At 38.1% G+C, this 27,941-nt stretch overlaps 1 protein-coding gene across 1 annotated transcript; it reads right to left on the bottom strand.

Annotated features, from left to right (window-relative positions):
* Positions 1-1,923: 1,923 nt before the first annotated feature.
* On the bottom strand, positions 1,924-27,941 carry als2a (alsin Rho guanine nucleotide exchange factor ALS2 a). The gene is made up of 33 exons (XM_056251705.1): positions 27,816-27,941; positions 27,468-27,616; positions 24,774-26,138; positions 22,534-22,702; positions 22,332-22,428; positions 21,308-21,385; positions 21,004-21,192; positions 15,932-16,103; positions 15,636-15,825; positions 15,480-15,545; positions 15,193-15,355; positions 14,975-15,106; positions 11,928-12,056; positions 11,803-11,826; positions 10,052-10,122; positions 9,763-9,829; positions 9,481-9,680; positions 9,207-9,272; positions 8,614-8,712; positions 8,341-8,508; positions 8,144-8,255; positions 7,940-8,017; positions 7,694-7,821; positions 7,453-7,617; positions 7,082-7,199; positions 5,187-5,344; positions 4,818-4,934; positions 4,439-4,615; positions 2,889-2,934; positions 2,734-2,795; positions 2,489-2,638; positions 2,282-2,378; positions 1,924-2,083 (listed from the first exon to the last, which is right to left on the bottom strand). The coding sequence occupies exons 1-33, from the start codon at positions 27,836-27,838 to the stop codon at positions 2,045-2,047; spliced, it is 5,064 nt and encodes a 1,687-aa protein (XP_056107680.1). The 5' UTR covers positions 27,839-27,941; the 3' UTR covers positions 1,924-2,044.

Genomic DNA, 27,941 nt, shown 5'->3' on the forward strand with positions numbered 1-27,941 from the left:
ATCACTAGATCTCACACTAAGGCTGTGTGACATATCAGCAAAACTTTTTTCAGTGCATGTTTAAATGTACTGTACAAAAAATGCATTTAGAGGAAAACACACAAACACACACACACAGTACTTTCACACAAGTGCTTGATTAGTTTGCTCTTTAAACAGGTTGAAAATATAAAGCATATTGCTAATATTTTATAAATATTATTCCCTTATTGCATATTGGAAAAATGCCATGGACTGAGAAAATATTACTCAAGACTTCAGTGTATAAGCTCTAAATATATCTTAATAAATTCACTCTGAGTGTATCAAATTACAACTTAATCAAATTTCATATAGTGTTTCATGTCAGTGTGCTGTCATATGCTGAAATGCAAACCATTTCTTTCAGAATATCAGTTGTTTCAGAGTTACACAGATTATACAGTTAAAATACATCACAACATAATCTGACTTCAATTATGTCTTCACAACTGCAAGCCATCTTTACATGTCAGTGCTTCGATGACATTTTTCAATCTCTACTTATGATTTATAATACCAACATCACAAGACTTCAAATGTATTTAAAAACACAGCAACCCTGTGTAATGTGCAAAATCACAACAGAACCAGTAACCCAAACAGAAGCTGGTTAATAATAGGGATGCATCGGATTTTATAGGATTGTTTACAAGTTAAAAGTAGCGATACTATTAATTTGTCAAAATTTTTCAGTAACGTGACAGTAACTGCAGTAACAAGCTATTTTCATGCAGTAACAAGCTATTTTTCCCCAAAAACCTATGACACTGCTTTGCAACCATGTAAGCTAACAACTTAATCATACATACCGGTACTTCTCCTTGAATGTTCTCTTTCTCTTAAAAAGCACTGGAAAGTCTAATTCATTTTTAGTGAATTTCCTATGATAGTGAAGTTACTTCGGATGGATCATTTATATACACTACCATTAAAAAATTTGGGATTAGTAAGATTTTTTTTTAAAAGGAAGAAATTAATAGTTTTATCCTGAAAGGATGCATTAAAAAGATCCAAAGTGACAGTAAATACATTTATAATGATGCAAAAGATTTGATTTCAAATAAATGCTGTTTTCTTAATCAAAGAATCCTGAAAAAAATGTATCACAAAAAAAGCAGCAGATCTGTTTTCAACATTAATAATAATAATAAGAAATGTTTCTTAAGCAGCAAACCAGCACCGTCCTAAATAATAATGATGCTGAAAATTCAGCTTTGCATCACAGGAATAAATTAGATTTTACAATATATTCAAATAGAAAACAGTAATTTAAATAGTAATAATATTTGACAAAATTACTTTTTTTCTTACTGTATTTTTGATCAAATAAATGCAACATTTGTGAGCAAAAGGGACTTCTGTCAAAAACATTAAAAAATCTTACTGAGCTTAAACTCATGATTAGTTTATGTATGCATCTATAGCAAAATATTATGAATGCTGTTGTCCATTGCTATGTTCCTTATATAAATAATGGTGTTTTAAGTTTTATTAGTTCTATATGTTGTTCAAGTTGCTTTCACTCTGAGATCATTCCATCAAAACCCCTAGGTACCTTAGTACATAGGTACTGCTCTGATTCAATTATATAGTTTCTCCTGATTATATTCAAATTAGAGCATTATCATTAGTTGGAGTATCAGTACACAAGTCAGTAACAGTCTGATACCAAATAATATATATAGTAATGAGTGTCAGTTATTACCAAAACTGGTATAAAATATTGCTTGCGCTTGAATAATTGTAGTTGTATAACGATTTTGTATAAAACAAATGACGTCTCTTTTCTGCCCAGTTAATATGGACGTTTCTTCAAGGTGTAACTTTACTGTCTGTCAAATGGTCAGTGTGAGAGTATAAAAACATAAAAATCGAAGTAATTTCTGTAGCACAGTGCTTAAGGCCTGAATTAAATGAGCACATCTTGACTTTGACCTGTAATCCGTGTCTATTTAAACGGCACCTTCTCCATAAGAATGTGCGCAAGTTAGGAAAGCTGAGCTGCTCACAAACCAACCCATCCCTATGTAGTCTTCTCAAGCTGAATCTGGTTGTAGCAGGCCTAAAAAGCAGAGATAAACAGAGAGAAAGAGATTTAAGTAAAAGATGGAAAAGAATTAAAGGGGACTAGTGACTGTGTGGGATAAGATTATCCTTAAAATTTAGCTTTTCAAATAAAACAATTGGTTGATAAAACCAGTGCAATGTTTCTTGTCCCTGATTATGTGTGGAAAAAAAGAAAATGTAATCTCAATCTCACTTTGAGAGTTGTCAACATGAACCCAAGCTGTCCCAGCTGTAGACTGGAGTCTGTAAGGTCCTCTATCAGACTGACTTCAGAGCCCAGGTTCCTGATCCTACACGTTCACAAGCAAAAGGTTCTTTACGTGGGCAGACAAACTGAATGTTTCAACTGATAACTTAATTGCCGTGAGGTCTATATGCAGTGAAAGGTTTGGAAAAGTACCGTGCGCGGAGCACTACATAGAGGAAGATTGGAAAGAGGTCATCCATGGACCATAGAAACTCCAGCCCAAGCAGTCCTGTCACGTCCTGGGTGACCTCCTCAAAGGTCAGCTGTATCACCTGTAACTTGTCCGAGGGAGTGAATGCTGTGCTGTAGAAGCAAAGACAACAGTGAAAATATAAGAAAGCTGCTACTAAAGTGTTGTAGCTATTTTTCTATCCATGTTACACACAGACAGTCTTTACCTGATTTGTTGCAGGGTTTCAACAGCAGTAGCAAAGCAGGCGTCTTTAGTACTAGGCAAGACCTGTCCAATAAATCCAATTGAACCATTTAAGTTATTTATTTTACCACGAGTTTCATCACTGATTATTTTCTTAGAAATGACAGAAAGGTTTACCTCCTTTATCTCTCCCAATACAGAGATAGAAACTGGCCAGAACTTTCTGGAAAACAAAGAGACATTCATCTATAAAATTTAAAAGCCACCGTCCTTCCTGGACAGAGGCTTTGATTAGTCATTACTATACTGTATATATAGACAATGGAAAGTATTTGGACAATTAAACCATGCATAAAATATAAACATTTTATTGCATAAGGAACAAAATATAAAATACTGTATATCAAATATAATATTACATTTTCGTAGACTTAATGATAACACTTTTCTATATTTATAATGCATTATAAGGGTATTCTTAATGCATTATATGCAAGCATATTATAATATGTTGTATCATCTCATGAATAATCGTAATGACAGTTATAATACATTATAATCAGGATTTGAAATTACATTTTTCAAATCACAAGCCAATTTGACTTCTACTTTTTTAAGTTGCCAGCCATTCAGAAGTTTGACTAAACAAAAAATCAAATTATCAAAGTCACAGCTTAGATTTAAATATATTTATTAAATCTGATTCTTAAACACTTTTATCTTCACGACAGTAAATCACTGTTTACTGATACCATTGAAATATAATAAAATGGAAACAAAATTCTCAGCGACTTCTCTTATAATTGCCATGAGTTTACCTGCACATAGCAATAAAGACACTAGGGCGCTTTTTGCCCTCTTGGACATGTGGCATATATGAGAACGGGTTGGAAAAAGTGGCTTGTTCATTGTCTCCTAGGGGCTCTGGCGGAGCGTTTACCGGCCGTACACCGGACAGGAAGCGCCTCAGACATCTCACAGACAGGCTTATTGCACACCGCTCGTGTCAGTCTGTACTCGCATTCTCAAGTTCAAGAGAACAGTGAATCTAATCACAATACAGGCAAAAGTTCACTTCAAGAATGAGAGGAAGAATGAAAGTGGTGTAAATGAGTTTGAATGAAGGTATTTGGAAAAAAGTGTGATATGAGGCATATATATTCAAGCTACAAAAACAAACCTGTTACAGAAAAATGCACAATCTCCTAAGGTGAAGTCAGTACGCACATACATAGCACAGGCGCCGTGGCACCAGTCAATCAAATTACTTCCAAATCCAAGAAACCATATTCCAAACCACTTCATAATATCTTATGGCTGTTTAAGAGGAGACCTAGTCTTTTTTACTTTACTTAAAGCAGACAAGGAGCACTTGTAAATGATTATGAGATAATACAACATATAAGATTTATTTATAAGGCATTATGCATGCATTATAAATATATGATTCATAGAGAGTGTTACCGAATTGACCTCAACTGATGCATTTTTTGCAATGGCTTTGAATTAATCACCAAGGACCCGTGTCCAAATATATTTTGTCTTAATTTTAAAGAATATATCAATTGATTTATCAATTAAAAACTACAAAACTGTCTACCAACTGTCTGTTGGCGTAGTGTGAATTGGCCTTTAAGCATCCAATAGTTTTTAGGGCCACTATAAATGCATCATACACACTGTAATAGAGTAATATTTGATCTTGTATGGTTCCTTTTGTCACTTACTGTTGTACTCCAAGGAAGGCTAGGAGGGCGAGATCAGGCTGTTTGTTGAGTCTTAGCACACAGTTCCAGTACACTTCCTCCTCTCTCTCTTTCTCTAGTGTGTAGAGGGTGAAGAGAGGAGGGTAAAGCCTCGGCAGCAACACCGGCAGGAGAAGACTTGAGCTGCTCACTAACCAACTGCAGAACACACAACACACACAAGCCTGTTTAATTGTTATGACAGTATCTATATCTAAGTATCTAACTATCTACACACACAAACAGATGTTAGGTGTTCCACCAGGTTTGGGACAGATCCGCTATTTTCATGTTTAACAGTTTCTGAGTAAATCTAGTAGTGATGCAAATCTGTAGTTCAGTCATAGTGGTGCTGTATTACCCCTGCTGTGGAGTTTCTGAGTGTGTACTGCTGTTAAGAGAGTCTGTGCCCTCATCTGAGAAACTGGAGGAATCCAGAATAAAACCTCCGTCCGCAGGAATACCAGGAAACAGAAACCTACGGCAAATATTTATAACACTTGAAAAACAACAGCTTTGTCAGGAAAATCAATTAATGCAGGGGTCTATGAGAATTGTAATGAAATTAATAGTATGCCCCATTATTACATCTAGCAAAATTCATTATGTAATAAAGCAGTAATAATGAAAGAAGAACAGGGCCTTCACTACAAGGAGAATGAACTTTGCAAATCGCATGGTATGTGGGAACTCACCGTGAAGCAATTACAGAAAAGCGAGAACTTGTTACCTGACTATTTGGAATATGCGTGTTAGGTATGACTGGATCTCCTCCACTGCCTGCTGTAGGAGGCGTCTGTTGGAGCCCACACCAACGTAGGTCATCCTGTACACAGTGACGAGGGTCTCCAGCAGCCAGCCCAGCGGGTGCAGAGGGGTGTCACAGGCCTAAAGGGAGTTATTACACCCCCCAAAAAAGGTATTCAGACATTTAAAAATGTATAAATGTACACTACTGTACAAAAGATCGGTGTGATATTTTTTAAAGAAATTAATACTTTTATTTAGCAAGGATGCATTAAATTAATCAAAAGTGGCAGTAAAGACATTTATAATGTTACGAAATATTTCTAATTCAAATAAGTGCTTTTGAACTTTCCATTTATCAAAGAATCCTGAAAAAATGTATCACCATTTCCACAAAATATATAACTGTTTTCAACATTGATAATAAAAATTTCTTGAGCACCAAATCAGCATATTAGAATGATTTCTAAAGGAGCATGTGACACTGTAGACTGTAGAAAATACAGCGTTGCCATCACAGGAATAAATTACATTTTAAATTGTAATAATATTTAACAATATTACTGTTTTCACTTGGTAAGCATATGAGTCTTCTTTCAAAAACATTATTTTAAAAAGTAAAAAACAGTAAAAAAAAAAAAAAAAAACAGTAGTGGAAGTGCATTTTATAACAAAATATTTAAATAAATTGCATTTATTTTAAAGACAAATATCACAAGCACACATTTCAAAACATCAAAAAGTAGTTGAACACTTTATAGCTGTTAAATGCTAGTGGAACATGTCTACCTGTAGTTGCTCTTTATGGACCACCTGTAAAAACTATTTTGTATCTATTGCAATGACATGTCCTATTGTCCAATGAGTGTCCACATGCTTTTTTGAGGCATCTGTACAGTTCTGCAGACTTGGGGCCCTATCTTGCACCCAGCGCAATTGACTTTGTACACCGACGCATGTATCATTCCTATTTTGCACCCGCGCAAAGCGCGATTTTCCCTCCACAGAAGCACGTCGCTAAACTAGGAAATGAACTTGCGCTCCCCGGGGCGGTTCAGCGCAAAAAAGGAGGCGTGTTCCGGCGCCAACAATCCCTTTTGCTATTTTGCTGTTCCATAAAACAATTGCGCCACTGACCAGAAAAAAACTAGTCTAAAGTCAGTGGCGCGTTGTTCATTATGCTATTTTAAGGGCGCATGTTTGGCCATAATCAATGTAGCGTGTGCACAACGCGCATACACTTTGATTCTCTCATCTAAGCAGCAGTTTTCATTTTTGCAAATCATACATTATGATAGATAGATAGATAGATAGATAGATAGATAGATAGATAGATAGATAGATAGATAGATAGATAGATAGATAGATAGATAGATAGATAGATAGATAGATAGATAGATAGATAGATAATTATAAAAGCATACATGTAGCTTACACATTTACCCAAATTATCATACGCCTGTTTAACAGAAGTTAATTTGGGTGGGTTTCTCCATCCCCAATGTCACTTCTCTGTGTTTTACGGCCCTGACGAGAACGTTGCTCTCCTCGGCTGTGAACCGCTCCTGGCGCGCGCCTGGCAAATCCGCCGTTATAATAGGAATCCGCTTTAGAACAAGCGCGCCTGCTCTTAAAGGGAATGTGAGATGACGCTCTGATTGTTTTTTTTCACGTTACGCCCAAACCACACCTATGAATAATGAAGCTACTTCAGACCAATCCCTTTTAGATTTGCGCCTGGCGCAAGAGGCATTTATCCCGCCGGGAAAATAGCAACAGTGCCCAAGACCTGCCCACAAAGTTACTTGCGCTTGACACTTGGGTTTTTAGATCGTTAAAATAGGGCCCTCTGTGTTAATACGCTTTTGGAAGTCTCACCTTTAAGAGATACCGACGAATGTTGTTGTAGGAGTCTGCAGTAACAGGGCCCACATGTTGAGGAATCACCTCAAGACTCTCCAGCATCTTAGTCTGAGATCGGCTCAGCTCCTCTGGACTACAAACATACATATGTCACTGGTGATTTCTTCACACATTAAGATGCTTCATACACTTACATTCATGTGCATTTGAACAGAGAAGTTGTCTTTTGCGTACCAAAGTTCAAGTTTGGTGAACTATTGAATCAGTATTTGTTTTTTTGTTTTTTAAAGAAGGTGACATCTTATCCTTCATTATTTGTTGCAGGGCACAAAGCATTTTTGTGTGTTGTGTGCACCTTTACTCGTTTATCATGTGTGTGTACATACGAATCTCTTTGTTGTCTGCGTCTGGCAGTGAGGGAGATGGCGATGTTCTCCCAGGCTTTCTTATACAGTCCCTGACCAGGAGTTTCACAGCCTAGTCGACCCCAGCACTCCTCAAACACGGCTTTCCACTTTTCTTCTGCAGGCACTGCGTGTTGACCAGCCACACTACACACACACACACGTAAAAATACAGTACAAATACACATACAGTAGGCCAAAGCATTATTCATGACAAACTTACGGCATCTTGCTTTCTCTCCTCAAAGATTCAAAGGGTTTTGTGAAAGTTCCAGCCACTCTCAGACCGGATCCCCACTGACCATCAAAGACCCCATCCAATGAGTCACCATTAGGCATGAATAGGACGCCCTTCACATCCAGAAAATCACAGGAGATTCAAACACACAAACACTTAGATGCACAAATCACAAATATGGTTTCAACAGACTTGCTGTCACAGGAAACTGTCACATTATTTCAAGGTCACCTTTCCACACAGAGTCCAGTCTTCTGAAAACTCGCCCTCAAAGACTGTGTCATCATCACAGAGAAGAGTCCCATTGCCCTGTATCAGAAAAAAAGACATACTGTAGTATGCTACTTAAATAATATAAAATAATAATAAGTATATATTCAATATCAGCAAATGCAGGCATTTATGTAATAGTATAGTGTCCCCAACTCAACTGACCATCATCTTGTTATTAGAGAAGTTTCCTTCATAATACAATCCAAACTGAGTGATAACGACCCCGTCTCCATGTTGCTGGTCATCAAGCCATATTCCCATGTATTTCTCTCCTCTGGGATATATAGAAAGAAGTTGATGAATTGTTTATAGCAGGAGGATGTTTAAAATCTCCCATTTGGTAAATACAAAGCGCATACCTGCTGAAGTCATCACACACCCCATAGCCTGTTCTCTTTCCTTGAACCCACTGGCCCACAAACACACTACTGGAGGAAGGAGAGGCCATCTTCCCACTCTGTAACATACCGTGACCATGACGCGTGTTCTCCCTGAATGAGCCCTCGTATACCTCACCTGAAGCATGCCTGCAAAGACGGAGCAGTCAGAACATGGGCAAGGTTCAAGATGTTTGATAAACTGATAATGCCAAAAAGATATGTTTAACACACACATATTTATATAATTATTACCAGTATGTGCCAAAGCCATGCATTTTCCCTTCCTTCCAGTGGCCTTGGTAACGCTCAAACTTGTTGAGGGTTGCGTTGGGCATCATATAATCTCCAAATCTACACAGAGAAGAGTATAAAACGCATATACTTTACTGTTCAAAAGTTTGGGGTTGGTAAGATTTTTCAATGTTTTTCTTTTATACTGCATTTATTAGATCAAAATACAGTAAAACAATAATTTAAACAAAATAACTCTTTTCTATTTAATATATTTTAAAATGTAATTTATTCCTGTGATCGTAAAGCTGAATTTTCAGAAGTCATTACTCCAGTCTTCAGTGTCATATGATCCTTCAGAAATCATTGCTCAAGAAACATTTCGTATCATTATCAATGTTGAAAACACTTAATAGTGCTTAATAAACAGCCTTTATTTAAAAATGTGTTTTTTGTAACATTTTAAATGTCTTCACAGTTACTTCTGATCAATTGTGTCCTTGCTGAATAAAAGCATATATTTTATTTATAGACCCCATCTTTTGAATGGTATTGTACATTCCAAAGAATCTGCAATCACAAGTATGTTCATCTTTAACAGTGTGTGTACTGACCCATCCTCCAACCCGTTCTTGAATGTGCCACAGTAAACTGTCCCATCTGGCCACTTCAGAATCCCTCTATTTAAAGAAAAGGAGAACAGAAGGCACATGTACCACACATGAACCGCAGTAACAGACAAGAGCCACTTTCATTTGAGCTACAACATGATGCTGTTTAAAAAACAAATGCATGACAGCCCTGCATAAGTGGTTGAGAGCAATTATTAGAAGATTGTTTTATTGTATAAAGTGTGAATAAAAACAGTGAGCATTGGCATGCACTCACTTGCCGTGAGGTTTGCCTGATAGCCAGCGGCCCTCGTACAAAGCATCCTTGAGTCGGCCCTCTTTGCTGAAAGTGTAGGTGGAAGTACGTGACACAGGAGGATCTCCATTCTGGCTGCTTCTAGACACATGTGTCCTCCTGTTCAGGCCTGCAGCAAGCACTTCCTCAATGGCCTGGTTAATGGCTCTCAGCCACTTTCCCTAACAGATAGGAAGAGGGCGGCAGAATTAACGCTAAGCAGAGAAACTTCTTAATCAAACTCTGACTGCATCAGTGCATTACCTTTTCCAGAGGGGAAGATGCCAGAACAACAAAGCTATCTTCAGGTGTGGTCAGCTTAAGGGCAAGTCTAGCAATGACAGTTATAGGTTAAACTGGGGCAGAAAGGTTTTTTTTTTTTTTTTTTTTTTTTATAAGCACAGCAGTGTCCTTGAAACTCCCATTTAGTATGTGCAAGAGCATTCCCAACGGTTTAATATTTAATGAAATGTCATGTGCTAAATTAAACTACACTAAAATGTCCTAGAACTGTTCAAATTAAAGATAAAAGATGCTCAGATGAGTAACTTACATGCCCAGACTTTCATCTGAGATGGGCTCCACCCACAGTGTAGCAAGGGGGTAGATGTAGTGAGATGAGAACTGTAGAAAAAAAGAGAGTTTATTCAGTTACACAAGCAAACCACTCCCTTATCTACAGGAATAAAAACTAAAGCCTTTGCATGGTGTGCTGCTGCTGCTGCTGCTGTTGCTGCAGAGTCAGGAAAGAACATTTAAACAGAAAATGTATACAATTTGTAAATATAACAGGTTTGCCTGAAAGAAGAAATACATTAGCCATATTGAAGACTTTCTCAAAGAAAAGCCATTCACACAAACACACACCATGTACCTACATAATTCAGAATAATGACATACTCTAGTGCACAAGGAAAACCACACCCAATACCCAAACATTTCACAACAAATACAGCATTAATCAACAAAGTAAAAAAAAAAAAAATCATTTTGTGGAAATAAAAAGTATGCAATGACACTAATATGATGTGAAATGTTATGATGTGCTATGACATGATATGATAGTATTGTGGGTCTTTGTCTAACTTAATAAATAAATCGGTCACACAACTCTACTTCTTACAGACTTTGTAAAAAGCTGTTATTAAAAGCTTGTGCAGACAAAGAAGGAATTGAAACATTTAAATGTTGAATGTTTTCAAGCCGCTGGCATAGGACAAAGAAGAAATAGAGACCAACCAAGCGAAATGTCACTGCATACACAGTTCAGTTTCAAAAACCACAAAGCAAAATAAAGCAAATTAAGCCCAGCATACTTGAAAATAAACACGCACGCACGCACGCACACACACACACACACACACACAATGAAAACAATGGCCCTCTCCCAAATGGCACCCTAATCACTCGCAGTCTTCCTACGAGTCCGTACTTTTGTGACGTAACGCCACTTTGACTGTGAATCAGTGCGGGCTTGGCAAAAGTGCGCATCGAGGCCACATATCGACCGCAAATGGGGAGCTCGCAAGCACCCTTCTAAGACCTAAAATGACAAATGGGACTCCCCACGGTCTCATGGACTTAACGGACACGTGCACGCGGCAGCCATTGTAAGTCCACAAGACCGAAAGTGCATAATTATGAAGTGTGCCATTTGGGACAGGGCCTATAATTGATATATTTTTATAGTTTAAATAAATGTAGCTTCATTGTTAATTTAGTTTTAGTTGCTCTGCAAACATATTGAAGAGTAACAACTATAAATTATGCATAATTACATGCAACTAACCCCAACCCTAATCCTTACCCTATAGTAAATACATGAAGTCAATTAATATTACTTAGTACTTAATGTATAATAACACTAACAAAGACACGTTTTAAAAAAAAGTGTAACCAAAAAAATTATGTATTACAGGTTCTGATTTTTTTAAATTCCATTTTTGGCCTTGTTTTAAAGTTTAAAGTATTTAAAAAAGATTCCAAGCAAGTTAGAGCAAGTTGTCACATCCACGCTATCATCTCTGTTGCCTATTCTTTCTGTACATCAGATTTCATCATAGCATAACTGTACTTGTATTTTTTTCTTTTCGGCAGAATAATGCACTTCAGTTAAAAGTAAAAACAGCAAAAGATGCCAGCAGATAACTAGCTTGGGACACTTATATTAGCATATTTTAAAATATCCAACAATTTATCATAGGCTTATGAAGAGCAAAAATGCATTCAATGTCTCAAGTCAAACCCTAAAGTATACACTGATTCTGTGCAGGCCAGGCAGGAACTTAAACACACAATACTCACAAGCTTCTTTGAAGGAATAGTGCCCTAAATGAATGAAGAAAATAAAAAAAGAACATGAATGACATGAAAAAATGAGTGTAATGAAAATTACAGGGTGGTAAAATTTGTGTTAAAAATGTATTAACCTGTGCATGAACCAGGACATCACTGAAGAGGATGAACCAGCTGGCAGAGAATCTTCCAGCGTTTTGTAACGTCAGAGCTTTATTACTGCTCTCACAAACCAGACGACGAGACGGCTTACGCAGAGATTCCTGAGAAAGAAAAGATCAGGTAAAGAGAACTGCACACATGGAGACACACATCACATGTGCATATCCTTTTGCCCAGCCACCAACAGGTTTGCACATAAACTAACCAAAAACATATCTGGAATGTATGTGGTCATATCTGCTGGCATTTAGCCCTGCAGCTTGCTGAGCAATTCAATTTCAATTAAAGGAAATAGTAAGTAGGTCAACTTAACCACATTATACAGGGGAAGTAATATACATTCACAAGTACTGCCTGCCAGGGTGTGAAATTAACACCAGCCAACAAGATGCTGGATTATTTTGCATTATTTTTCTTCTTATTTGTTTTTGAAAACCATTCTCAGATTGATCTTTGATAGGGATGTAACGATTCACTCATCTCACGATGCGATACGATTCACGATACTGGTTTCACGATACGATTTTCTCACGATTTTTTTAACAAATGAGATTTAAGACAAAAGTGTCCCTTTTATTATTTCTCAGACAAAATGCTGCCCATTTCTTTTTAATTTAAAATATATTTGTCAAATAATAAAACTACATAAAAAAAATTCCCTTCAAGGTTGTTTCAACTCAGTCTTTCTGTCTGTTTGGTCAAGAGGCTGGACACTGGTAACTTCGCACACTATGTAAAAGACTGTGTAAAATTAGTACCAGATTGACAGGGGTTTTACATTGTAAGAAAGGCAAGATTCTAATTTTGTTAGAATTTGTATCATTACACTAGTAAGAGGTGACTGGTGCTTCTCACGGTGGTGATTATTATTAGTCTACGGAAAGTCAAAATGCCGCCACACCTCCGATTTGAATGAGTCAACGTCAACATCTACGCTTGCCGTCGCCATGTCTACTGTTTGACGGCGCGTGCACACCAGTCTATGGCACACACTGGTGCGGCGAGAGCGGAGCAAACCGAGCGTTTTCAGTTCATTCCTATGGAAGTTGAGCTTGGCTCACACAAGATCAAGTTCCATGAATGAAGTGAAAACACTCGCTAGCTACACACCAGTGTGTGCTCGCTGCTATTGTGCCTGTAAAGCGAGGTTCACAACTTCACAGTAGGCTATACAGTAAACGCGCCCTGCTGTTTAAAACGTGTTTCGCGATTCGTTTAACATTTCAACCGACTTGAATCGTCACACATTTTTATCGATTTTCAACCGGTTGCGAGTGAATCGTTACATCCCTAATCTTTGACAAGAAAAACTGTTGCTTAGTAATGACGACACATTTGGTATGGTAAGAATGAAAAGTTAATCTTATTTGATATTTGTTTGGATCTTAGTAGATTGTTGCAGCTCAAATGCACAATGCAAGTACTCTTGACACACACTCATGCTAATGAGGGTGTTTTCATTTTTGCTATATTTCTCAAAGCAAGAATTTTGTTATTTACACTACAGTGTGTGAATGCTTGATGCATCAGCTGTTAGAACTTCATGCTTTGTGCGTTTCATTCACGTGTGAATTATTTTAGAGTTTAATTAAAACATTTAAAATAGCTGCAGGTCAAATAAGCTAATTTTCCAACCGGACTGCAGTGTAAGACAGAAAGGTTTGTAATAAATTAACAAGTGAGACAGTGCTACATTGGGAATCTAGCTAAAGGGTTAGATGTGCAGCAGGTATTTTATTAAGCATGTTCATTAGGTACATCTAATCAAATTTGAATGAAGTGAACCAAATTCACTTCAGCTAGAAGATAAACACTATCGTTGAAAATAGGGATGCACCGAAATGAAAATTCTAGGCCAAATACGAAACTGAATATAATGAAACACTTGGCTGAAGGCAGGATACCGAACATGTTTTTTTGCCTTTTTTTTCATTTATTTAGCAAATTCTTCACCACTGCATAAATTTAATAAAATGCTTTTTACTATTTTGTCTTGCTTTTCAAAGAAAAAATAAATTACCTAACTACAATTTACAAATATTTACTTAATGCTGAACATTTTTTTAACAAAAAATAAATAAAAATAAATTATTTGGCCATATTTGAGCCTCCCTTCTTGAATAGCCTATTAGCTGCCTATTAGCCTATTCGTTTTTCCAGATGTACCCCTTCTAGACAATTCAGCAGAACAGTGTCTGCAAACGGCCATTTTTGGTCTTTCTCGGACAATGCTTCCACAATGCCGACATGTTAGCTGCATTTATAAAGTGTGCGCGCCTCTCACTCTACACTGGTTGCTATTTGATTGCGTCATCAAAAACATAAAATTGTTGTTTGGCAAAATTAATTCCGTCTTTTCACTTATTCGGTTGCCGAACATTCTGTGTATTCCTAGTTGAAAAGTTTGAGTTCAGCAAGAATGCATTAAATTCATCGATAATGTTACAAAAGATTTATACTTAAAATAAATGTTGTCTATTTATCAAAGAATCCTGAAAAAATAATGCATCACAATTTCCACAAAAATACAGCAAAGCAGCAAAACTGTTTTCAAAATTGATAATAATAATAAGAAATGTATCTTGAGGATAAAATGAGCATATTAGAATGATTTCTGAAGGATCATGTGACACTGAAGACCGGAGTAATGATGCTGAAAATTCAGCTTTGCCATCACAGGAATACATTTTAATAAAAATATCTAAAATATATTTTAAAAAAGAAGACAGTAATTTTAAATTCTAATAATATTTCACAATATCACTGTTTAATTATATTTTTGATAAAATAAATGCAGCCTTGGTGAGAGACTTCTTACCAGAAAAATCTTACCGACCCCAAAATTTGTTTTTACAACAAAAACAGCAGCTATAGGATCTGTGCAGTGACAGGCAGATGGGTACTATTGCACATCATAGCTGTTTCCAATCAGAAGCCAGGGCTGTAGCTATCTGCTTTATAATTATAATACAGTTAAGTGACTGCAACATAAGTCCATAATTCATATTCTGTACCATACCGAATTCTTTGCTTTGAAGTTCTTCCAGAAATTGAAAGTGGCCTCAGCATCTTTTCTCTGCTTGCTGACAAAGCGAGCTAAAGCTTCATATTTGGAGCAGCCATTTTGAATCCACTGGTATTCCTCAGTGTTCTAAACAATAAAAGATTAATGTCATGAATTTTCATGCCACTTTCATTCCATTTAAGAGCATAATGAGAAATGGATTATTTTCTTACCACTTCAAAGCAGTTGGCTAGTTTCAGAAGTAATCTGTTATACCTATGCAGGTGCTGTAAGGGCATGCAAAACAAGTTGACTAACAGATCACAGGGTGATGGGTTCTTCTCCTTGGACTCTAGCAGAGAATGTATCAACTCCAGTTTCTTCCCAAATAATTCTCTGAAGAAACAGATCATGCATGAACAAAGAGTGATTGTACAACTAGAACCTCAGACAATTAATGATAGCGTAGATATTATCATGATATGTTAATGAGTACGCTGGCTCAGGTATGACAACGCACTGTGAGGGTTTCAGCAATGACTGGAATCCTCCCATAACAAGAAAGTTTCCCACTGGATCGCTGTACCTGAGGATGAAAATCATCTTTGGTGTTATTATAGAGATTTTAAAATATAAAAGATGCTGTTCTCTTATTGAGTATGAATAGAATACTTGCTCTTTATAGGTGTCAATGAAAATGGCTGTGTTCTTGATCAAGACCAGTGTTTTGATCGCTTTGCCTCGCTGCAGGAAGTTGGTGAGGGATGCTGAGTGCTGTCCTGTCAGATGGCAAAGCTTGCTGAAACTACCAGCCATCTCTTGAAACAGCAACATGGAGGACTGACCCAGAGACGAGCCCAAACTCGCTACATTATGACAGAGCAGATACAATCAATATCCAATTATAAAACCCAATAACAATCCACAAGATCGAAACGAAAAGTGCAATATAAAAAAGAATCCGTTACATACCACGAGCTAGCAGGGGGCTCAGGATTTGGCTCTTCACCTTGCTGAGGATGCAGTAGAACTTCCTCTCTGCCGAAGCAAGCTCGTGGACCGTCGCTATGAAACCCATTGCGTTCTGATCGGCCAAAGCCAAACAATTCAGTCCTCCCCCAAACACTTTGCTCACATAACCAATCTTCACAAAGGAAACAGCAAAATTAGAATAAATTGCTGCTTTACATTAAACAATTATTCACAAACATTAAAACTAACACAATTACCTTCCATTAATAGTATACATATCAACCAATCACTGATACTTACTAGCAAAATTATGTATTCAAGTGCAATTTACATATATTTTTTATAATATGTACTGTATACACTCACCTAAAGGATTATTAGGAACACCTGTTCAATTAATGCAATTATCTAATCAACCAATCACATGGCAGTTGCTTCAATGCATTTAGGGGTGTGGTCCTGGTCAAGACAATCTCCTGAACTCCAAACTGAATGTCAGAATGGGATAGAAAGGTGATTTAAGCAATTTTGAGCGTGGCATGGTTGTTGGTGCCAGACGGGCCGGTCTGAGTATTTCACAATCTGCTCAGTTACTGGGATTTTCACACACAACCATTTCTAGGGTTTACAAAGAATGGTGTGAAAAGGGAAAAAGATCCAGTATGCGGCAGTCCTGTGGGCGAAAATGCCTTGTTGATGCTAGAGGTCAGAGGAGAATGGGCCGACTGATTCAAGCTGATAGAAGAGCAACTTTGACTGAAATAACCACTCGTTACAACCGAGGTATGCAGCAAAGCATTTGTGAAGCCACAACACGCACAACCTTGAGGCGGATGGGCTACAACAGCAGAAGACCCCACCGGGTACCACTCATCTCCACTACAAATAGGAAAAAGAGGCTACAACTTGCAAGAGCTCACCAAAATTGGACAGTTGAAGACTGGAAAAATGTTGCCTGGTCTGATGAGTCTCGATTTCTGTTGAGACATTCAGATGGTAGAGTCAGAATTTGGCGTAAACAGAATGAGAACATGGATCCATCATGCCTTGTTACCACTGTGCAGGCTGGTGGTGGTGGTGTAATGGTGTGGGGGATGTTTTCTTGGCACACTTTAGGCCCCTTAGTGCCAATTGGGCAACGTTTAAATGCCACGGCCTACCTGAGCATTGTTTCTGTCCATGTCCATCCCTTTATGGCCACCATGTACCCATCCTCTGATGGCTACTTCCAGCAGGATAATGGACCATGTCACAAAGCTCGAATCATTTCAAATTGGTTTCTTGAACATGACAATGAGTTCACTGTACTAAAATGGCCCCCACAGTCACCAGATCTCAACCCAATAGAGCATCTTTGGGATGTGGTGGAACGGGAGCTTCGTGCCCTGGATGTGCATCCCACAAATCTCCATCAACTGCAAGATGCTATCCTATCAATATGGGCCAACATTTCTAAAGAATGCTTTCAGCACCTTGTTGAATCAATGCCACGTAGAATTAAGGCAGTTCTGAAGGCGAAAGGGGGTCAAACACAGTATTAGTATGGTATTCCTAATAATCCTTTAGGTGAGTGTATATATATATATATATATTAGGGATGGGGCCGATCCCTAATCCAGTATCGGTATCGGGACCGATACCAGCGTAATTCACATATCGGATTTTCCCGATCCAACCTGCGGAGATATCCGATATCCATGAGCCATGTCTGCGCTTTAACGTTGTCTGCTGAAACGACTCCAAAAGTGATTCCCGCGGCCCGCCGGCTAGTCTGCTAGCTGGCTGCAAACTGTGGAATGGATTTCCTGAACAGAGGCACGGCTCAATGAGACACAGAGACCCCCCCCCCCCCCCCCCTCAGGAAATCCATTCCGCAGTTTGCAGCCAGCTAACAGGATAGCATTGAGCTGCCAACATGTTCACTGTGTGGAAATCCTATGGTGGAAATACTTCACACTGGAAACACCACAGCAGAGCAAGACAGCAAAATGCAATGTTTGCAAAGCCGTATTAATTAAACCATTTGTCTGTGATGCATGTTTGCTATTCACAGTCCAGAAGAGAAAGAGAGAGATCTCTCACGCGGTGCCACAGCGCGCACAACACGACAGCCCATCAGCATGATCGGTGATTGTTGTAAAATGCAGTCTCTACTGTTGCTAAATTGCGGGATGCTTTTAATAATAAAAAGAGCTATTAAAAGCACAAAAATCTGCGCAAGAGATGCTGTTCCCGCGGCGCGCGCTCCGAAACAGACCGCAACGAGACAAGCACATTATACTTTGGGCTTCATATGCGCGTCTAAATGATCAAATGTAGCCTACACAAAAATGTCAAAATGACCGGCTTGGAGATTCACTTAAACAGTTTATGTCTAAAATGGACGTAGTTATGGAAATAGTTGGGAGAAAATATGGTGCATCAGTAGACTATTAGATCTGCACTCATTTCTAACTTTATATACATATCCTAACTGCTTTATGTACCCATTAATCGACAGTGGTGTTTAACCTGCACCATGGCCTTTAAAGGGGAAGCAGTCTAATAAACACGCTGACGATTGCTCCATTACTGAGAATCAAACAACAAAAGGCAAAGAGAAAATCACTCACAGCTCTTGAATGAATAACTTTAGCTTTAATAAGCATAAATCTATCTATGATAAACTTTGCAGTGCTGTTTTACTTTTGATTACTTTATTATAATTCTTTTTAGACCATACCTGAAAAATGTTAGTAGACCTTCCTGAAATTAAAGCACTGTGTAGGCCTGTATAATGTGTATCTTTGTTTAATTTTCTATCTTTTGTTTATCTATTGTTTAATATATATATATATATATATATATATATATATATATATATATATATATATATATATATATATATATATATATATATATATATACACTCACCGGCCACTTTATTAGGTACACCTGTCCAACTGCTCGTTAACACTTAATTTCTAAGCAGCCAATCACATGGCGGCAACTACGTGCATTTAGGCATGTAGACATGGTCAAGACAATCTCCTGCAGTTCAAACCGAGCATCAGTATGGGGAAGAAAGGTGATTTGAGTGACTTTGAACGTGGCATGATTGTTGGTGCCAGAAGGGCTGGTCTGAGTATTTCAGAAACTGCTAATCTACTGGGATTTTCACGCACAACCATCTCTAGGGTTTACAGAGAATGGTCCGAAAAAGAAAAAACATCCCGTGAGCGGCAGTTCTGTGGGCGGAAATGCCTTGTTGATGCCAGAGGTCAGAGGAGAATGGCCAGACTGGTTCGAGCTGATAGAAGGGCAACAGTGACTGAAATAACCACTCGTTACAACCGAGGTATGCAGCAAAGCATTTGTGAAGCCACAACACGCACAACCTTGAGGCGGATGGGCTACAACAGCAGAAGACTCCACCGGGTACCACTCATCTCCACTACAAATAGGAAAAAGAGGCTACAATTTGCAAGAGCTCACCAAAATTGAACAGTTGAAGACTGGAAAAATGTTGCCTGGTCTGATGAGTCTCGATTTCTGTTGAGACATTCAGATGTTAGAGTCAGAATTTGGCGTAAACAGAATGAGAACATGGAACCATCATGCCTTGTTACCACTGTGCAGGCTGGTGGTGGTGGTGTAATGGTGTGGGGGATGTTTTCCTGGCACACTTTAGGCCCCTTAGTGCCAATTGGGCATCGTTTAAATGCCACGGCCTACCTGAGCATTGTTTCTGACCATGTCCATCCCTTTATGGCCACCATGTACCCATCCTCTGATGGCTACTTCCACCATGTCACAAAGCTCTAATCATTTCAAATTGGTTTCTTGAACATGACAATGAGTTCACTGTACTAAAATGGCCTCCACAGTCACCAGATCTCAACCCAATAGAGCATCTTTGGGATGTGGTGGAACGGGAGATTCGCATCATGGATGTGCAGCCGACAAATCTGCGGCAACTGTGTGATGCCATCATGTCAATATGGACCAAACTCCCTGAGGAATGCTTCCAGCACCTTGTTGAATCTATGCCACGAAGAATTGAGGCAGTTCTGAAGGCAAAAGGGGGTCCAACCCGTTACTAGCATGGGGTACCTAATAAAGTGGCCGGTGAGTGTATATATATATATATATATACACATATATTGACATACATGCATACATACGTACATATCATACTTGCCTGTAGAGAGGAGTTTATTTCAGCATCATATAAAATCAACAATAATAATATTAAACAATAATATTAAAGCAAACACAGCTCTGGTATCGGAAAAGTATCGGTATCGGCCGATATCCAAATTCAGGTATCGGGATCGGATCGGAAGTGAAAAAATGTGGATCGGTGCATCCCTAATATATATATATATATATATATATATATATATATATATATATGGCAAGATTAACTAAACAGGGCAAATCAGCATGAGAGCGCAGTTCCAAAAAAGCGCAGACGGGAGTGGAAATTTCTCCATGTGATCTACTAACGATGCGCAAATTAGCATCTGGTTTAAGAGATGCTGTTTTTGGGCTTTAAATAATGGCGCAAATAACAGTGAATTGACTAGCGCAAACCTTAGTAAATCACCTTGCGTGATTCATTTAAATACTCTCCTCCCATACATTTTTTGTCTGAAAGGGAAACTCCTACAAATGCAAATGCAATAAGGTCAGCTGCAAAAATAACTGTCCACACCTTTTCAGCGTTAATTTTTCACTGTGCGTCTTTAGTAAATCCTGACAGTAGTTTTTTAATGCCTAAAGAAGGTTTGGACTGGCACAAGCTGTTAGTAAATTTGGCCCATAGTGTCTTGTGGAATGTCTATTTTGTTTTATCACATTGTGTTATTATTATGTATTGCATTTTTTATCATTAATAATAATAATAAAAAAAATCTTCTTCTATGTCACTGATTTTGTATTGTAATAATGTACTGTATGTATAACAATCTTCACTGAAGAAGATTGGAATCAACTAATTTAAGAGTTTATTGTCATTTTACTAACAGCCTATCTGCAGCAAAAATAAGTAATTGTAAAAATAATGAACTGTTATAACAGTGTATACGAACATTCATGCAGAAGGGTAGAAGGGTGGGCGTCTGGGTGTAGGTCCCAGAGAGGGGATGAGCACTGTCGGTGTTCTCCAGCACCTGCTCTCCGCTATAGTAGAGAATGGGCTGATAACAGTCTCCATCAGCCAGCAGCAAAGTGTGCGTTTGCCCTGCTGCCACGTCCCACACACGGATACCGTCAGAGATCTATCGAAACATGCACAACTGCACATTCATTTTTATACAAAGAAAGGAATGTCTTAAAAGGGAAGGTTTGCAGAAAAGGTGACTGCACATCATGAAAAAATTAAAGGATGTATACCATGGTGAGATTAGGAACTGTGCAGGGAGCATTCATATGACCCAGCTGCCCAAATTTGTCACTTCCCCAGGAATAAACCTGTGAGAGAGGAGAAATACACACCGATTGTTATTAAGAAAAGGTGAAAAATAAACTGTGTATAGGGATCTAGAAAATAAAGATCCTTTAAAAAATATAAACAGACAAATAATTAATTAATAATTTTAAACCAGTGTTGTTATTGTAAACTAAAACTGTTAAAAATCAATTTCAGTAATTTAAATAAAAATGAAATGAAATATAAACATCATATGAAAAACTTGAACTTTGAAAATTTGAAATGTTGTCTTGGAAAGTAACTGAAATGAGTACAAAAATTTCTAAAACCTAAAAAATTTAATTAAAGCTATAAAGAAATATTTAAAAATATTAATAATAAAAATTTCAAAAAAATTACATAAAATTACAAAAATAGTACTAAAATATAAAAATAAAAACTACTTCAAAATACTATAGTAGTATATATATATATATAAATACTAAAATAACACTGGTTTAAACTTTTCAAAAAAAAGACCTTCCGAAAGCACCAAGGTGTTTAGCATGTGCAACTTTATTGTATTTAACAGCCAAATTCTACACTATCCAGCACCTTCTACATTGATGTACTACACTGTCCACAAAATTGAAGCAACATCCACCAATAACAGAAGTCGCTGTTATCATAACAATGGCAATGACAAGCAGGATTGTGTTGACGATCTGAAAGCTGGTAAGGTAACGTTAGCTAGTAGCTAGCTACCTACGTAAAGTTTGTTTAAAGCAAGATTTCTGATAAGAAAATCATACATTAAAATTCGCAATGCTTTATGGGATAAAAAGTAATATCCTCATAGATATACAGTCTTCTACCTTGCATCTTTTTCATGTACCGGTATATACATTTTTGCTATGAATCAAACATTAGGTTTGGTTCAAGGCTTACAACTCTTTGGAAAGAATTCTGCAGAATCAAATGGAGAAATATTCTGAAGTCCCTCCTTACCTGACACTGAGCTGTCAGCGCCAAGGAGTGATTTGCTCCAGCTGTGATCTTGACAACTTCCTTTTTACTCAAACTCTTAATGCAGAGAGGCTGTAACCTGCAAGGAGAAAACAAAAATGTTTCCAGTCATGCACTGTGGTCAAAGAAACCAACAGTTAAACATAAACAAAACACTTATGTGTTTATGAGGGCTCTATTGTACCTGGGCAAATAGTCTCCATGACCTAGCTGACCTTCCTGGCCCCTCCCCCAACTCCACACCTCAGTGTAGAGAGAAGGAAGGAGATTTCTGGATTCTGAGGTAGAAGTTGTTGTCACTGCACCCACTGCAGCTCTCAAATTGTTGGTTCGATGACTGTCAGAAGGCGACACTGCAATTCAACAAAACAGTGTAATACAAATGTTCTTAAATAAGTCAAATTTCTACAAGAAGTTCTTTTAAGGGTTAGTTCAACATGAGGGTGAGTAAATATGACAGATTGTTTATTTTGGGGTCAACTGTCCCTTTAAAGTAACTTTAATAATTTCAAGAGTTTCAACAGTGGTCTTGGTACTACGATTAACATTGATCCAGATTCATGGAAAATAAAAGCTTTCAGTAACTGTCACTGATACCATTGTAGAAATACCCTCTGTGCAGTCAGCCATGACTCATTTCTTTTGCAAGCCATAAAAGGGGGGTTCCATAAAGTAAATAAGTAGTATTCGACAGGACATGCTTTACTATGTTGTCTGGCCTCAACAATAAGCTTGGCCCGCTGAGACAGATTTTCAGGCTTTTTAGGCCAGTGCTGCATTGCAACTGAAAATTTTAAATTAATTGTTATGCCTTGCAAATTTAAACTGTCACCAAAAAATGATACATTATATATATATATAATGTATCATTTTTTGGTGATGATTAGCTAGTAAAAATGCTGGCCTGATGAAATTCTGAATGAAAAGTGAAATTCTAAATGAATGGCCCAACAGTTGGGCCATCAGAAAAAAGCCCTGATTGGTTGATTAAGACAACGCACTTTATAGCGACTTTTACATGAAACCAAATAATCAGTTAGTAATTAATCTAATTACTAACAGTTTATTGAGCCATTAGTTAAAGGCTCAATCAAACTGAAAAGCCTTCAAATAAACACCTCAATCGATCCGACTGAGCTCAATGCCTCAATCCGAAGGAAATTTTGATCAGATTCGAAGGGGTGGAGCAGACCTGAAATAATCTGATCAATAGAAAAAAAGTGAGCATGTAAATGCTTGAATCTGAATATTTGGATTCCAAAATACGGTACACACATTAGGAGTTGACTAGCCTGAACCTCGAGCTGAGACTCGAACGTGGGTTGCCTTGTGCACAGCTATGGCATATGACACAGCGCTGCCCACAAGGCTACTGCTCCTACATAACAGCTTATTTTTATCAGTTATTTTGTCTTTGGGTCATTATATTCCTCACAGATTTCTGATCATTCTAAATCAAATACAGATAAAATAGCAGAGTAAAGGTTACATTTATATGAATGCATTAGTGAGAGAGTGATTGCGTGTGAATTAATTCTACCTTGCAGCGTCTCTCTAGTAATAGTGAAGCTGTGGGATTTAGTTACTAAGAAATATATGCTAGAACTTTTCAGTTTCTAAGCTACTTTATTGATAAATCACAGAACAGTTTTGACAATACATTTCTGTGCTACTGAATGTTTCTGTGTGCGCGCAATCCACGTGTGATGTGCGAGCTACTCTCTCTCTGTGTGTGTGTGTGTGTGTGTGTGTGTGTGCGTTACAATGCAGCAGCACATTAGTTTAGAACAATGTTTAACTTACGTGTGCAATAAGCTGTTTAAAACGTGTATTCTCCCGATGAATTTTGAGCATCCAGATGGTATAATCAAACATGCCTTGTGGAGCGCTCTCGGAGTATGCATTTACTTGTCATTTTAACTGTTTGGAAAGGGAGTGTAAAAGTGGACTTCAAAGATTTCTTATCCCTCTATAGGCCATGATCAGTGACTAGTTGACATCATGCTTAAAGCGTCATGACAGATCATTAAAGTCGAATAGTTAACTAGTCTGTGCAACCTCTAATACACATGCACAGTGCCATGATGATGTAAACATGATGATGTTTACATATGATTATGAACATGCTATGTTTGATTACATCTTACAAACTAGTCAGTTTAGGAGACTGAATATTTACTAAATATTTCATAAAAAGCTCTTCTGACATATTGGAATACATATAATGCACATGTAAACTTATATGTGAATGTAATGTTTAGTGTTTATATAAACAGAACTTTCTGATTATGAATTCGAACTGCATTCATTTGGATTGATGGAAATTAGTGCATGTAAACATACTTATTGTAGAATAAATCAAATGTTATAGCCACTGATATAACATTTTATAAAAGCATATTTTAAAAAAGCCATGAGGTTTACCTGGAGAGAAACCAGGTAAAGACCCTCTGCGATCTTGTGCTCCAGTGTCCTCTAATGTGATGTCCATAAGACTGGTGCTGCTCTTACTTTGCAGAGAATTGGCTGGACAGAAGTCCATTCCAGCAGTGTCTCCGCCCTCCTCACAGGACTCAAATAAACATCCACTGCTGATTAAAAGGTCACTGATGCAAATGCCTCCATCCACACTTGAGTGTTGTGAAGAATCATCAGAAGTGGAATCCAATGTTGGTAATAAATTGAGAGAGTGTTTCCGGTCTGTGACAGTATCTGATGCACTGCGTTGTCTGACAGAAGCTGTGATCCTATCAGGTCTGCTCAGTGTCGGTGAAGAGGGACGTAGTGTAAGCTCATCACTTTGGTCTGATCGGAAAGGACACGTGAGAGATGTCTGACGGCTCGGAGGATGGGAACCTCCTACTGAGGTGGCCTCGGCCTGCTCAGCGAGGGTCTGGTCCGAAATCCTTTTGAGGTAGTCTTTCAGAGCCTGCTCATCAGGGTAGGGAGTGCTTTTGGTTCGTCGCAGACGTACATCCCCAACCTCAGATACAGCAAGGTCTAGTTGAGTCTCCTGGCTTGTGATATTTTGCTGAGATCCGAATGAGGATCCCTGGCCTGCACAAATGTTATTCGAGGTGAGTGGGGATACCTGGGAGTTGGGCGAGAAGTTTTTGGTTTTTGGTGTCCGAGCTGGAGAACTTTGTCCTGATCTTCTTTGACCTTGTTTAGTATCAGCCAGTTCCACTCCAAGCGGACAGTAATGCTCATCGGAAATAATAACATGGTCATCCTTTTCAGTCATGGTGAAAAGGCTCTGCTTACACTGCCCACATCTATCCCGAGTTTGCTGACTGGCCTCTGGGGAAGGAAGAAACTGAACCAGAGCCAGGCTGTGGAACCCACCACAAGCAATCTGAATCACATATCTTCCCACTAAATGCTCCACCTTCTGGGGTGTCCATACCGGGAATACACTGGTAACCAGTCCCAGCTGGCAGCCACTTCCCCAGGCCCACACCTCATGCTTTCTTGACAGGGCCAGAGTGTGCTGCGCTCCGCAGGCCACGTTTAGGATTTGGACCAGTTGCGGAGGATGGGTCTCACCATCCACCACACTGACGGGAGTGGGATTGGGTACCTGCTCCATTCCAGAGATGCCACACTGGCCGTGGGAGTTCTCCCCCCACATGTGGACGAGGCCATCCACTGTTAGAGCAGAAGAGTGATAGCTGCCCGCCGACACGGAGATCACGTGCTGTTCCTTCAATGCGCTCTCTAAAACAGGGCCGGCAGGCTGAGAACTGACTCGTTTCCACGGCTGCTCGCCAAAACTATACACATGCCCATCTGAGAAAGGAATACGTTTGACAATTAGACTGTGTCCAAAAGATTTCATGAGAAATCTCTTTATCTCTATCTATCCACAATTTTCCAAAAGAAAATTGGCATGGGTATTTAAGAATACTTTTCTTCTAACTTTCAAAATCCAGAGAACGTCCTTCAGATTCCTAAAAGTGCTAGAAATGTACTGTAACCAAGCAGTTAAAATGGCTTGAAATTATTATTCCCGCAGAAAACAATTACATGTTTAAGGGGTTAGAGAGAGAGTGGAAAACACCCATGAAATTTTTAAATATTACTGATTTATCGCCATCAAAAACTACAGTACTGTAGTATACAGTAAGTGAATCTCAGGAGAGTAAAATAAATGATGAATATAATATATATATATATACACATATTCACATGCACACACACACACATATATATATATATATATGTGTGTGTGTGTGTGTATGTATGTGAATTTTATCCTATGAAATATGATAATAGTTGCGGTCATAAGTTCATTTTGCACTGTCCTTCAGAAACTAAATAAAATACTTGCATGTTTCCCAGAAAACAAAATAAGTAGCCTATAATTTACTCAGATCATTGTATTCAAAAAGTTTTCTCTTATTGCATTGTGTTGCTTTATTGAGCATCAGTCAGAATGTTTGACCCTTTTGTAATAGTTATGTATGAGATCAATTGTCCTCGACGATGTGATAAGATTGATCTCAAAATCATACAGCGCTGAAAAGAGTTCAAATAGGCAGAACACAAAAAGCAAAGAGAGTGCAGGACCTGGCTTCTCAAACCAGAAAAAAAATGTAGGGCAGAAGGAACCTTGATTTTAGGAATTGATTGGATGGTTGTGGTTTGCTATTGCTGTGATCTCATGCGAGTCTAAACACTTTAGAGAAGAGATGTCACTGCAAGAAGGAGAGGAAGTTAGTTGATGAAATATTACAAGGACACATGAATTATTGAAAAAGAATAGGCCTATGTGCACGACCATGGATAAATCATTTATAATAAATACTACAACATTCCATTAAAAAAAACAAGTTTAAATTTAATTTCATGGTACTTTAAATGCTCAGGACAAACAAAGGACTCTTTGTTAAACTTTTAAATGTGACGTTTCTATAGATTTAGTTATTATTTTGGTCTTGTGGACTACCTGCTATGTGAAATAGCTTATTCAAGGCAGTACTAAATAAAAACAACAAGCAATTTTTATGATTTTGTTAAAATGATTAACATTTTGCAGATTCTGCAAAGTGCGTGTAAACTTATGACCACAACTGTATGTAACTCGTCGTTTCATTCTCATTTCAAGAGAGATCTGACCTTCTGTCAGCAGAAGTCCATGTAAATTCCCCAGGGCAGCATGAAGCACAGGCCTGGAGAGAAGCAGTCTCTCTGGGGACACACCGCAGAAATAGCCCTGCCATCTGTAGAGCACACCTTTCTCTCTAGAGCCCTCATCTTCTCCAGAGCTGGAACGAACGAACAAACGCATTAGTTTTTTAATGAGTATCTAAAGAGGTCAACATATTTCAAAAATCAATATTGTGTTCAACTGTGTGGAAAAATAACAGCATCCGTGTTTACGTCACGAGGGACAAGAAGTAATGACAGAAATTTAATTTTAGACGAACTTTTCTTCAAAAAGTGACACTTTATAACGTTACGCACCTGCTCTGTTCCTCCATCAGCATTATTTAATCCATTATTTTAGACGGCGTGACAGCCACTTTAGTAACTAAATTCAGATCAAATGGTGAATTAAACGGACTTTACAAGCGGAATTTGCTGACACAA

This window comes from Rhinichthys klamathensis, unplaced genomic scaffold (assembly GCF_029890125.1).
Source record: "Rhinichthys klamathensis goyatoka isolate OS25496 unplaced genomic scaffold, OSU_Roscu_1.1 h1tg000088l_1, whole genome shotgun sequence".
Classification (NCBI taxonomy): Eukaryota; Metazoa; Chordata; class Actinopteri; order Cypriniformes; family Leuciscidae; genus Rhinichthys; species Rhinichthys klamathensis.

What these genes read in the sequence shown, in the direction of transcription:
- als2a (XM_056251705.1), bottom strand. Translation starts at nt 27,838, where the DNA reads ATGCTGATGGAGGAACAGAGCAG. An exon ending in TAGCCAACTGCTTTGAAGTG is followed by an intron (nt 15,107 to 15,192) that starts GTAAGAAAATAA and finishes TTTATTGTTTAG; the next exon opens with AACACTGAGGAATACCAGTG. An exon ending in TATGTAGTGCTCCGCGCACG is followed by an intron (nt 2,379 to 2,488) that starts GTACTTTTCCAA and finishes GTGAACGTGTAG; the next exon opens with GATCAGGAACCTGGGCTCTG.